Source organism: Pinus tabuliformis, chromosome 2_2, assembly GCF_031772625.1.
Source record: "Pinus tabuliformis cultivar Carrire ecotype Pingquan chromosome 2_2, CPIR1, whole genome shotgun sequence".
Taxonomy (NCBI): Eukaryota; Viridiplantae; Streptophyta; class Pinopsida; order Pinales; family Pinaceae; genus Pinus; species Pinus tabuliformis.
The window spans coordinates 1,282,516,789-1,282,530,285 of NC_142300.1; the positions used below are offsets into that span (position 1 = coordinate 1,282,516,789).

A 13,497-nucleotide genomic window follows, 5' to 3' on the forward strand; every position below is an offset into this window, starting at 1 on the left:
GTTCGAAGGCCTTTGTTGCTTCTAGAGTCCATGAAAATGCATCTTTCTTCAATAATTTTGTTAGAGGTGCTACTATTCTCCCATAATTCTTAACAAACTTGCGATAATACCTGTCAACCCGAGAAGTCCTCGCAGATGCTTTATGGATGTGGGGATTTTCCATTCCTTAATGGCTTTAATTTTGCTAGGGTCTACCTTAACTCCTTCATGAGATAGAATATGACCTAGATATTCCACCTCTTGTACTCCAAAGAAACATTTGGATCTTTTTGCATATAATTGTTTCTCCTCCAATAGTTGTAGCACCCTGTCAACATGTTCAACATGATCTTTCCAAGACTTGTTGTAGATTAGTATATCATCAAAAAATACTAACACAAATTTTCGAATGAAGGGTTTGAAAATGGAATTCATCAAACCTTGAAATGTAGAAGGTGCATTGGTAAGGCCAAAAGGCATGACCAAAAATTCATAATGACCCTCATGAGTTCTAAATGTTGTTTTCGAAATGTCTTCATGTAACGACCCTGATAAATTGATCCATTATATAAAGTTTTAAACCTTATAATAAGACCAAATGTGATGAAATTCAAACAATAAATGTGTTAAGTTTTTATAAATAAAATTTAAATTTATAACATATATAAGTTAAACTTTATAAAAAGTATAATTAAACCCTTATAATATATATATATTTAATTTACAAAATACATAATTGACCTTATAACATAAATCTTATATACTACATAATTGACCTTATAACATAAATCTTATATACTACATAATTGACCTTATAACATAAATCTTATATACTATATAATGGACCTTATAATATAAATCTTATATATTATATAATGGAACTTATGATATAAATTGATAACTTAAATGTTATAAAGATCTGGCTGAACTTATAAATACGTAGGCAGCGTACAAACACAACCTCATTAAAGGGTCCATTAATCAGAAGCGCGTTCCACCTACTGAGAAGTTATAACAGAGCGTAAAGGTCAGTAGAAAATATCGGAGAGCCTTCAATGCGTGAAAGGCGGTGGCTGCAGGGAGGAGGGCGGCCACCGCCAGAACCGTCAATAAAAGCAGAGGCCTGATCCGAGAGAAGGGGGGGGGGCAAAACCAGGAGCAGAAATTCACCAGGAGAAAACCAGGAGGAAGATAACTATCCATTGGAAAAGCTTTAAGGGTCTGAGGTTCTGGGCACGGAGGGACAGAGAGCTTCTGTTGTGAAGTTCTCTGGATTGAGCAGCTAGGTTTGCTCAATCTGGCTGGGTGGTATTGGTCTCCCGGAATCTGGATCCAATAATCACGACACCACCAGCACGATCAGCAGCACCAATAGAATCAGCCGCATCAGCAGCAGTTGAGGTAAGTACAAATTGATTCTTCAGGCTTCTGTATTTCAGATTTTAAATTCTGTGCGAAAAGTTATTTCAGATTTTAGTTACTGTTGGTGTTTGTTCACTACACTTCAGTCTTCATTCTGATTTGATGATATCCTGAACGAAGATCCAACTTGGTGAAGTAAATTGATCCATGCAATTCATCCAGTAATTCATCAATGACAGGAATGGGAAACTTATCTTTAATAGTGAGCTTGTTGAGCTCCCTATAATCCGGACACATGCGCCATGATCCATCCTTCTTGTGCACCAATACTACTGGAGCAAAGAAAGAACTTTGACTAGGTTGAATTATACCAGCCTCTAGCATTTCTACAACCATACATTCAATTTCACTCTTTTGGGCATAGGGATATCTGTACAGCCTGATGTTTGGAGGAACACTTCCTGGAATAAAATGAATAGCATGATCATGATCACGAATAGGTGGGAGACTTTTGGGAGTCTCAAATACCTTCAAATGATTGTCCAAGACTTTTTGGAGATCTGGAGAAATAGATGATTCTGATGTGGAAACATCTAGCGAACATAATTGAGCAATTACACCTCTTTGTTCCTTTTTTAGAAGCTTTGTCATACTGTTAGAGATGATTATCTTTCCCAGTTTCCCTCCAATACCCCTTAATTCAACTTCCTTTCCTTCAGCAGAAAATTTCATGAAAAGTTCTTGAAAATTAAAAGCTATTGTACCCAAGGATTGTAGCCATTGGACTCCTAGTACAACATCAGCGCCTCCCATTGGAATGGAAAGCATTGGGCTAGTCAATACATATTCTCCCATGGATAGCTTGATATTATGGCACTTTCCAGAGCAATTTATCGTTCCTCCATTTGCAATCATCACTTGACACTCTGGTGCTGGATATAGGAAGCAATTCAATTCTTTTGCTAACAATGAATAAAATTGTGGGTACTTCTTGAATCAATCAACACTATTACCTTTTTCTTCTTGATTTGTCCTTCTATCTTGATGGTTTGAGGAGTGGTAATTCCAGCCAATGCATTACAAGATATGGTCGGATTCATTTCTTCTTTATCTAGGCTTTGTTCCTGGAGTATATCCTCTTCCTTTGACCTTTCTTGCTCCTTTTCTTTTTCCTCTTCACAATCTATGTAAAATAATTTCTTCTCAGCACACTTATGACCTTTAGTGTGTTTGCTATCACAACTGTAACAAAGCCCTTTTGCTCTTTTTTTTTTCCAATTGTTGTGGTGTCAACCTTATAGGTTGTGGAAGGTTAGGGGTAACAACACTTCCATCTTTATAGTTGTGACTGGTATGCTTCCTGGTTGCCATAATTTTGCTTTCCATTTTTCTTGCTAACCTGAATGCCTTCTCTAATGAATCAGGTTCCCAAAGGCAGACATCATGTTGGATATTATCCTTTAAAGTCCCTATGAACACATCAATCCTATGCTCCTCTGGAATATTTTTTACCCTTATGTTCAACTTTTGGAACTCCTCAATATGCTCCATTATTGAACCTTTTTGTTTGAGACATATCAATTGGCTAAAAAAAGTGTTGCTTTTTGTATCCTCATAATTTGCGGTCAATTCTTCCGTAAAAATTGCCCAAGTGATAATTTGTTTACGAGAGCAAAGCCATTGATACCATACAAATTGATTTGGTTCCAAATATAAAGTTGCAATACGTACCTTTTGTGTGTTTTGCACATTATTGAGATCGAAAAATTGCTCCATCTGTAATATCCATGTTGCGGGATCCTTGCCATCAAACTTCCTCATATCGATTTTTGGAATATGGTGGGTCTTCAATTCAACATTAGAGTCTATGGAATCATGATTAACAGTTTTTTTGTTCTCATCATGAGTTTCCTTTACTACCTTTCACCATTAGTGACCATTTCTTGTAGCAACTTATTCATATTTATCTTCAATTCTTCCATCTTATCTTCCATGCCATCCATTTTAGCGTCCATGCCATTCATCTTAGCTTCCATGCCATCCATCTTAGCTTCTACACCTTTTTATTAAAAATCCATCTTAGCTTCTACACTTTTCTTTAAACCATCCATCTTAGCTTCTATATCTTTCATCTTAGATTCTGTTGCTTTTTGTGCAAGTGACACTTGTTGCACTTGGTCTCGTAATTTTGATATATCATGTTGCATTTCTTCCTCTTCTTCATGAGTCATGCTAGAGATTTCAGGTTGCTTATTAGGTGTTTGCATTTTCTTTCCTCGAAGCATCAATTACCGATAATAATGTTTTACTATGCCCTTTGAATTCCTTCAAACTAATTTTTCAAACCAAGCTTAAGCAAAAATTAAAAAAAAAACAACACACATTTTTTCACTTTGTAGGAGCTTGATATTGAATCTGATGTATCTCTATAATTTCAGATCATCCAGTTCTGAAATTACGACCTCTAGTAGCCCTTTGCGTCCTCTTTCCAATGCCACCAGTCTGATCCAAATTGGATTCTCCAAAAAAGAGTTATGCACAATCTCCCAAGATGACCTGATTATAGACCTTTCTAGAAGAGCGAACTTGTATGAAGTGCCACATGCCACTGTTTCAACCTATGGCACTGAAAAATATATACAAGAAACTACAGTCCGTCCTCTTTCTGTATCTTCTTAAAAAATTTCAATCCGATGCTCAGAGAGAAAGTTATGACGATTTTTCCCAGGTCACCTGTTTGGAATGTAATTCAGGAGTCTGCAAAAAAACCAACTTCCTCAAATCATATCTCCGCAAATGTAGCGCGAAAAGCTCTGAAATTCAGATCCGAGGTTCAGTGTGATTTCGTCTCAAATGGGTTTTTTTTTCACTTTTGAAACATCGCAGAAAAAAAGTTATAGTGGAAATGCCACAATGACCTATTTGGAGCAGCGAAACCCTAGAATCCAAAGCTCTGATACCAAATGTTATGAAACTAGCTCACAAAAAGATAGAAAAGATAGATCAACGCCTTAGAATTCAGCCTCTTCGAAAGGGCAACCTCCTGTACATTACATAAATGAGCAATTCTTCGATGATTCAAATGACAAAACCTCCTTTCTATATATAGGAGTCTATGGAGTCACAATATAACCCAGCCGACCTAACAATAATAATATAAAGCCACAAAAATAACAATAGAGGGATTCTATGGGGCACAATAATAAAAATATGGGGACAATAGGGGCTCAACAATATTAATAAGGGATACAACTACAATTGTAATGGGGTAATCACTAGTATTATAGAGACCTAACACAACACAACCAATAGCGGTCTATTATCCAATTCAACCTACGATTTACTAGAATGCATCTAAACATTAAATCAAATCACTTGAATACAAAAACGGTTAATGTACGTCATAATAGATCACCCAACTTCATCAGATGAGTAGGTTAGATGAAAGAAAGCATTGACAACGGAGTAGATGAGAGTCATCTAAAGCTAGCTATCTGTGGATCATGATAGGATTTTTGGCTAAAAAGTTGAAACAATTGGAGAAAAAAATTTGTCCTAGCGGTTACCCACATGGGTGGATAACAAGCCCCAATAACACTTTCCAGTGATTTGTGAACATTAATATAGTTTCTTTATTTTCCTTCTACCAAATAATTACCACTTCATTTCTTTGAAACCAATATCAAATTAAAGGTAAAGACACTAAACATCCAAAAAAAGAATCAAAAGTTGGGCAAGAACTTGGAAAGCAAAAGCATTATAAGTAAGAGACTACGTTTGCAATCCATATTAATGTCACATTTTCACTCAACTAGCTGTAGAACAAATCAAAACATATGTTTGCACCAATATAAACAGAGTTTTATATATTTACTTTCATAGGCCTTTAAACAATCTTTACTCTACATAAGCATCATAAAGCCAAAAATATCAATATCACCTACCATGATTAGCCTTGCAAGACACAATAAGCGTAAGCAAGAAGTTAAGTTGATATGCCATCTTGATATGACCTTTGCAAAATGATGCTTGTAGTACTTGAATTATGCATATCATTATACTCAAATCCAATTGAGGATCTGAAACACAAAAAGTTGAAAAAAATCAACCAAGTGACAAGGATAATCAATCTTAACTTAATAACAAAAATGCTAAAGAGAACCTATAAAACTAAAAGACAACAAGAACAAAAAATACCAACAAATGAAACATAGCATGACAATAGTATACTAGAAGAAATCACCATTAACATATGTAAATGATATGAAATGCAACTACGAAAAAAAGAATATCAAGGAATATGGACTTTTACATGCATTCACGTCTACATCTATATATATGCAAGAAAATATAAATATGAATTCATCAATAAATGTATACATACATACCTATACATGTACCTAAATATATATGTATGTGTATCCATATCCTTTTAATGAAGCATGAAAAATATTAGTACTTTAATATTAAATGTGTTATAAATTCCAACTCTACATATAAAACAACTTGTTCTTTGCTTCTTGGATAAGATGCCAAACCTCTACTTTCCTTCTTGCTAATCATTAACATAAAAACAACCAGCATTTAACCACACACCTACCAACCTTATAAAAATAATCTAAAATCATTTAATACACTAAATATGTGCTTCGATTAGGAACATGATAAAATCTAATGCCATAATACAAGCCATGCAAAACAAAAGAATTCAAAGTGAAATAAAGACAAGTATTTTAACTCCGTAGTCCTCCTTCAAGCCAGAATGTGCACTTTAATCGCACCTTCTAGACCTTCCAACTCATTTACTTACAACATAGTGGTCCTCATAGCACTTACATCATGTAGACATTTTATAAAACGGGGGAACTAATGCAACTTTAGAATTTTCACCTCTTTCCTGGAGGCTTCCCACATCTTAACTCTATGAATGTTCAGTGTTGGGACAGTTCTCAATAATTGATAAAAACAGCAGAGATAGAAGACAATATTTACCCCAACCAACAATGAAATCTAGGAGAAAAGATATTGTTAACCCCCAATAGCACTTGTGCAACAAGAGGGTTGATCCAATGAAATTCCATCACACTAGACTTGTTACCCACCAAAATGGGTAACCCCATAGGAAGGAAAATTTCTCCTACATTTGACCGCCATTTGGTCAGCCAGACAACCAACAGCCCCTACAAACCACCATTAGATGATCATATGCCATGTGCCTTCGCCATTTGCATAAGCCATGTGTTAAATTATGGTATGTTATATGCTTAGAGTAATTTACTTCAATTCTCCATATTAGCCGAATGTCAATTCTCAGTATAGCAATCACATTAACATATAAGTAAAATGCTGATAGAAAATAAATAAAATCAAGAGAAGACAAGCCAAGACAAGAGACGCAAATGTGACAGCTAGCCAAGGACAAACCCCAATGTGGGGAAACCCTTTGATCAATTCTTCTATATTCTTCAATAATTCAGCAGAGAAAGAGAGAGATAGTACAATATCACAAATCAGTGATTTACAACAGCAGCAGTATAATTCAAATCAGCAAGGTCAAAGCTAGTCAAACAACTCACTAATGACCTTAAGACATCCTAGGAGAACTCGGCCTCCAACAGCAAGTATATGCAGCCCAAAACAGCCCTTGGTCAACAGTCAAACAGCAGTCAACAAAAGTCACTGCCTGCGGTCAGCCCTAACCAGTCAACGCTGGTCAATGTTTGGTCAACGCTACTCAACGTATCACCCAAAACAGAAATCTGCAGTCAAGATCTGGTCAACGCACTACCCAACAGCTCGGTCAACGGTCAGCAGTCCTGCAGCTCGGTCAACGCAGTCAACGTTTGCCCTAAAACAGAAATTCGTCCTCTTCTTTGCATGTGTGAGAGATCAGCTGCTCCTACACTTGCCCAATCAGATTAGGAGAGAGAAGATGATGAGATGAGTGATGGTGAAATGAGACACAATGTCTCCTTCTTTTATATGCAATGTTGAGGTTTAGCTGGGGGTGTGCCACACAATTTAACTTGCTAGCCGACCTTGACAAATTGTCAAGAAATACAAATAAATTCATATCTCCCTGAATACATGTCGGAATTGGATGATCATTAGATCAATCCTACACCTCTCAATGAGAGGAATCCAAGAAAAATATCAGCTGCCATAAATAAGATGACCCACATGGAATTTGGCCATAGTTGCCAATTTTAACACTCCCTCTCAACTAGGGAGAACTCCATCTACTAATCCATTTGTCTACCAGTACTATCTCTGCCATCAAATGCATTGCCTTGCATTGCTTGGCTCGGCTCTGCTCTACTCTGTTGAGCTATGATGAAGAAAAAATGATCAAGAATGTATCATACCATCCTCTACTGACCCGAAGTCAGTCCCAGACAAAATAAAGTGCCCAATAGCGCTCTCACTGACCCGAAGTCAATCCCAATGAAGAGAGTGTGTCATATCACTCTCATTGATCCCATATCAGTTCCAAAAGAGAGTAAGTTATATCACTCTTACTGACCCGAAGTCAGTTCCAATTGATCCCAGATCAATGTCATCCTAACATAGGGAGTACGGTAGATACACGATGCGTCCATCAGTACTACTATGGTCCCTATCCTCATTTCCCTACTCATTGGCCAGATGAGAGGTACTTCCCATGAGTCCCAGATTGCATGGGTAGGATGTCTCGGCAAGAGAAGGATGAACCACTCATCCTGCCTACATGTCGCCATGGGGTATCACAGGGGAAGGTTGAACCATTCACCCTATACACAGCACACCACTAGGGGAGGGTGAGTCACCCTATGGTCGCTCGTCGCTCCAAGAAGTACCCTAAGCCCCCCGGAGCTCCCAGAGCTCAATGTATGCATCATTCAGGGCCCTCATAACAGGGTCTCTCAACGACTCCTAGTCATTTTCAGAATTCAAAAATTTGACCTTTCCCAGGGGCTTCATCAAAATGTCGGCAACCTACTCATCTATCCCGATATGATGGAGCCTTATTGCACCTCGTTGTACCATATCCCAGATAAAGTGGTAACAATATTGATGTGCTTGTAGCAATCATAAAATACGAGATTCTCGAATAAACGAATCCCACTCTGGTTGTCGCAGAGGATCATGGTAGTATCCAATGTATGTCCAAACAGCTCACTGAAGAGCTTCCTCAACCAGACAACCTCACGGGAGGCCATACTCACAACAATGTACTCTGTCTCAGCAATGCCCAAAGCCACTGACTTCTGCTTCCTGCTCATCCAATATATTGAGGCAGAACCAGTGTTTTAAAAACCGTTTTGAAAAACCGGTTACCGGTCAAACCGGCCGGTTAGCAAGCTGGCCGGTCCGAACCGGCCAAAAAACCCGGTTATACCTTGCATTTCACCTTTTTTGGGCCCTAACCGGTGAAAACCGGCCAGTTCCATCCTAAACCGGCCGGTTTTTGGCATGCCCACCATAACTTGCAAAAAGCGGTTTTTTGATTGTGGTTTAGGGGTTTTGGGGGGGAACTAAGGGTGTTTTCCCTCCAAAAACACCCTCTCCAAGCTATAAGAGGCCCCTCTCACTCTCATTTGTCTCACACAACTGATTTGGAGTGTTTGTGAGTGTTTGTGAGTTTGTTTGTGAGCTTGGAGAGTGTTGAGTTTTTGCTGAAGTAGTCATCTTGGAGTTGGAGTTGGAGCTATTTTGGAGATAATGTGTAGCTGTCAGTGGAGTTGCCATCTTCAAGAGGAGGCGAAGGAAGCTAGTTTGCAATTCCAGGTAAGGATTTGCACTTGAAAATTCCTTATTTGACTGTTGTCCATGAATTAATTTTTTTTATGTGTTATAAACTTCTCACTTCTATGATCTACCATCCAGGGAGTCATCATGCCTCCAAAAGCCGGAGATACTGCATGGGCTCATTGTGATATCATTGATGGCAAAATGATCTGCAAATATTGCCAAAAATCCATTCAAGGAGGGGGTATTAACAGGTGCAAGCAACACTTGGCTGGGATAGGAGGCCATGTAAAGCCATGTGGAGCTCCAAATGAAATAATAGGGCATATTAGGGCAGAATACCTTCAGAAGTTTGAGACTCAAGTCACTGAACCAATAGAGAAGTTTGTGACTGCAAAGTTTGGGAGTCGAGACTCAACCAACTGAGTTTGATCATGATGACCGAGACTCATGAGAAGTTTCAACTTCAAGTGATAATGTAGATCACTATTATAGTATTACTATTATCATATATGTAGAGTCTACACTGAAGTCTTGTAGTAGGCCACTGGCCCCATAGTTTGTAGGCTTTGTTTTTGCACTCTAGAGGCCATTTAGAGCCTCATTGCTTATGTATTTTGTCGATGATATGTATTGCACTCGGTGCCATTTTGATATATTCACCTTTACATGGTATATAAATGAGCAATCTTTGCATATTTTGTCTCTATTGGCTTGGAATCATGGTTTTAAATTTTAAAAATAGTCTTTTCATTAAAAAATAATTATTTAATATATTTTTCTAAAACCGGTTCGTTTAGACCAAACCAGTCTCGGTTAGACCGGTTCCGGTCGGTAAACCGGTTCATTAGGTGGACCGGTCCGATCACCGGTTCCGGTTTTAAAAACATTGGGCAGAACCCAAAGAGAAACAGCACCCAGAAGTGCTCTTTCAGTCCACCACACTGCCTGCCCATAAATAAGATGACCCACATGGAGTTTGGCCCTAGTTTCCAATTTTAACACCATGTGCCTCTCGCCATCCGACATTAACACTTGGATGAAGGTGGGCCGCTACCAAAAAGGTACCTTGATCATTTTGCAATTGAGCGCTTATACTTGTTTGTTTTGGACATTTAATATGGATAACTAGGTGATCTGGAAGATTCACAGACCTTGACCGTATTTTTCTTATCTCACCATACCAAAGGGGTTAAACTTTGACCCTAGTCTAGTGGGACCTCAAGGCCCCTTTGGGCTATAGGAGGGGCACTACTTGGAAAGCCATGATTGAGATAGCATGTTCCATTTTCTCTATGCCATACTTACCACCTTCCATCCCATTACAAGCCCATATCTCACCTCCATTCTTCGGGTACAACCTATCATTGTCTCTTCGGGATTTGGCACTCATACGTTCACATGCCTTAAGTAGGGCCCAGAAACCTTTCCGTAGGAAGTTGATGAAGCTAAAAGAAAAGGAAAAACCATAACATGGCCAGAACAAAACGAAAGAAAGAAAATTAAAATGCAAAAGATGGTTGCGAAATAAAGATTAGCATGTGTGCAAAAGCCTAGCATGAACTCTACCTACCTTGTATGGTATCAGAGCGATTGCAGATCAAGGAGGACTATGGCCATCAGCAAAACGACAGAGGAAAAATTTGTGTGTGAAGATAGTTGTCCTGAGAGATAGAGCAGTTTCAAGCCAAGAGAGAAGACGAGAGGTGACGAAGTCACCAAGGGAGGCTCACGCAGAGCCTATGTCAGCCTGAGTGGGTGATGTTGTTGCTGCAGAGGGAAGCGCAGTGGTTACTGGGCCAGCAGAGAGACTATTGAGTCTCGTTTTTCCAGTTGTTGTGCCCAGGGGTGAAGCGCAAATTTTATCTGGAGTTGCTAGTGGGGTGCTGATTCTAATGGTGCAGAACAGTACCTAGTGGGGTAGAAGCAAAGTAGAGGGAATCAATTCCTCAGAAGATTTCTTGCCAACAAATCTAGATCCAGTGTTGAGCAGCAACAAAGAGAGATCAGTGAGGGGTGGTTCAACAGTGGTTGCCAGAAGGATTTCCGTGAAGGAAATAAAAGTTCAGAGGGAGCTTGTTCCTTAAAGGATTCCTAGCACCAAAGAAATCCAGATCTGAGATTTGTTGGGGCAGCAGCGAAAGAGGGAGAAGAGAACCAGTTCGACATTCATTTGAGCAGAGATGGATTGCACCATGAGTGCTCATGCACCTTTAGAAATGTGGGGTGATATAGAATTGTAGTTGGAGCTACAGTGAAGTAAGGGGCAGGATCCTTGAGGTGCCCAACCTCTTGGATCACATACGGCTACGGAAGCCCTTAATGGCAGTAGCAGAATGAGGGGAGTAAGTTGGTGCGAGGGATGATGGAGCAACAATGGCAGAGCTAAAGCGCCAAAATCTGAAGCAACCCAGTGGAGTATTGCAGCAGTGCAGAAGGCACAGATCAGATACAACAGTAGCGCAGTAGCATCAAAGGGTTAGCAACTTAGCACAGATTAGCAGCAGAGGTAGCTTCAGCGTCAAGGGGCATCTAGACTGACCAGCATGACAGCGTTTGAGTGGCTTTTCAATTGCGTACTTCTCAACAACTGAGTTGCAGTGCATCAGTTAGCAGTGGCAGTGTTATGGGCAACATGAAGCAGCATATTGAGAGGGAGTTGCAGTACAGATACAGCAATGACAGTGGGAGTGTCATAGGCAGCAGTACAGATTGCAGCAACGCAGTGGATGAAGGGTAGCAGGCCGAGCATCAACAGTGCAAAGGACCGATGTCATGGATCAGTGTGATACTTCTCTTGGGAAGTATTGCTAGAGCACACTCCTCGCTAAGAGGGAGTGTTGATTTTTGGGTAGCATCGGGATGTGCTCTAGCTCTGAAATTTTGTGGAGGGGCTAGAACCAGTGTCGCGAGCATCATGATCAGGATTAAATCGACGAGGGGAAAAAAATCGGGAAAAATCGTAAAAATCAAGAAAAAATCGACAAATACAAAAATATTCAATTTTTTTCATTTTTTTTAATATCTAAAGCATCTACAATATAAAATAAATACATTGACACATAAATATGATAAAAGAACTAATATATAAGATGTGTAATATCATTTCTAGTGCTACATCACACATAATAGTGAATCATGTCCTGAATAGTAAATCCTGACTCCTGAGTCCCAACTCAGCCTCAAAATATCAACAAAAATATAATAATGTATCTCATATCATGAGTCGCAATGTCATATACAATGAAATGAACCAAATAACTAATAATATTGATTTCCTCTGCCCCTCTTGCAATAAAATGCAATAACTTTCCCTTTCCCTCTAGATGTAGATGCCGATGGAGTTGACAGTGGACGCTGATGTGCTCTAGAAGCTGAAAAACTAGGAGCTATAGGAGGTAGACCACGTCCTCTACTAGTGGCAGGGGTAGCCTGGGTAGGTGGTGTCACCTCCTCCTCCTGTTGCTCCTCCTCCTCCTCCTCCTCCTCCTCCTCCTCCACCCCCTTTATGCCTTCCACTACCTCCTACTCTAACCAATCATCGACAAACTCCATGAGAGGCCTCTCGGCCTCAAACCTCCATGCAGCAGTGGTGTCAATCCCATCCAATGAGATGACCTCCATATCAGATGTCCTCTCAAGTTGCCTCACCCACAATCGAAGATTGTAGTAGACGTAGACCATGTCATTAAGTCGTTAGGTCTCAAACCTGTACAAAGATCATAAAATAATAATCATAAAAAAATTATTTAATGAATTCAAAAAATTAATTGGAAATTTGGAATATTTTAAGTTTTAAGTTTAACTTGTTGTGCTTCTTGGTGTGTATTTTTTCAAATACACTCCAGTTGCACTCGCATCCTGAGGAGCTACATGTTTGGCTGAGGATTCGAATGGCAAGCTTTTGCAGATGGGGTACTCTGGCACCATAGCTTCTCCACTATGCATCTACAACAAAATTACAAATAAGATAAACATAAGAAAAAATAATGAAATTTGAAAGTTGAAGCGAAGTATGAAGTTATGAACTTGAAGAGACAATGAAATTTGAAACAAATTAAAAAATACCTGGCATTTTAGTCTTCTTATCAACCACAGCCATATCAAAGCTAAATGTGCCACCTGCCATCCTGTATATCTCCATTTCTTTGGAGATTTCTGCACGTTCTGTTAGAGATGGCACCATCCTCTGAACACAGGTGAAGAATCCATCCATGACCTCAGCATCAAATAAGAACCCACAGGGGTAAGAAAATGTGGGGTTGAGGTAGATCTTTGCAACATGAATGGGACGATAGAGTGTGTTGTTCCATCGTCCATCAATCAGTTCCCATAGGAGGAGTTGTTTCTTAAACCCCTCATCTCCCTTATCATCATAGTAGGCCCAAATAGATTCATTGGCCCTGTCCATGGCCTCATACAAGTAGC

General features: G+C 39.2%; 1 protein-coding gene across 8 annotated transcripts in view; it reads right to left on the minus strand.

Moving 5' to 3' along the window:
- LOC149198157 (uncharacterized) overlaps positions 1-13,497 on the minus strand; it is a 488,351-nt gene that overhangs the window by 103,400 nt on the left and 371,454 nt on the right. For all 8 annotated transcript variants that reach the window (XM_089406139.1, XM_089406136.1, XM_089406138.1 and 5 more), the window contains one exon: positions 5,286-5,420. In XM_089406139.1, coding sequence (XP_089262265.1) covers positions 5,286-5,420 — 135 coding nt within the window. The remainder of the gene's footprint in view (positions 1-5,285; positions 5,421-13,497) is intronic.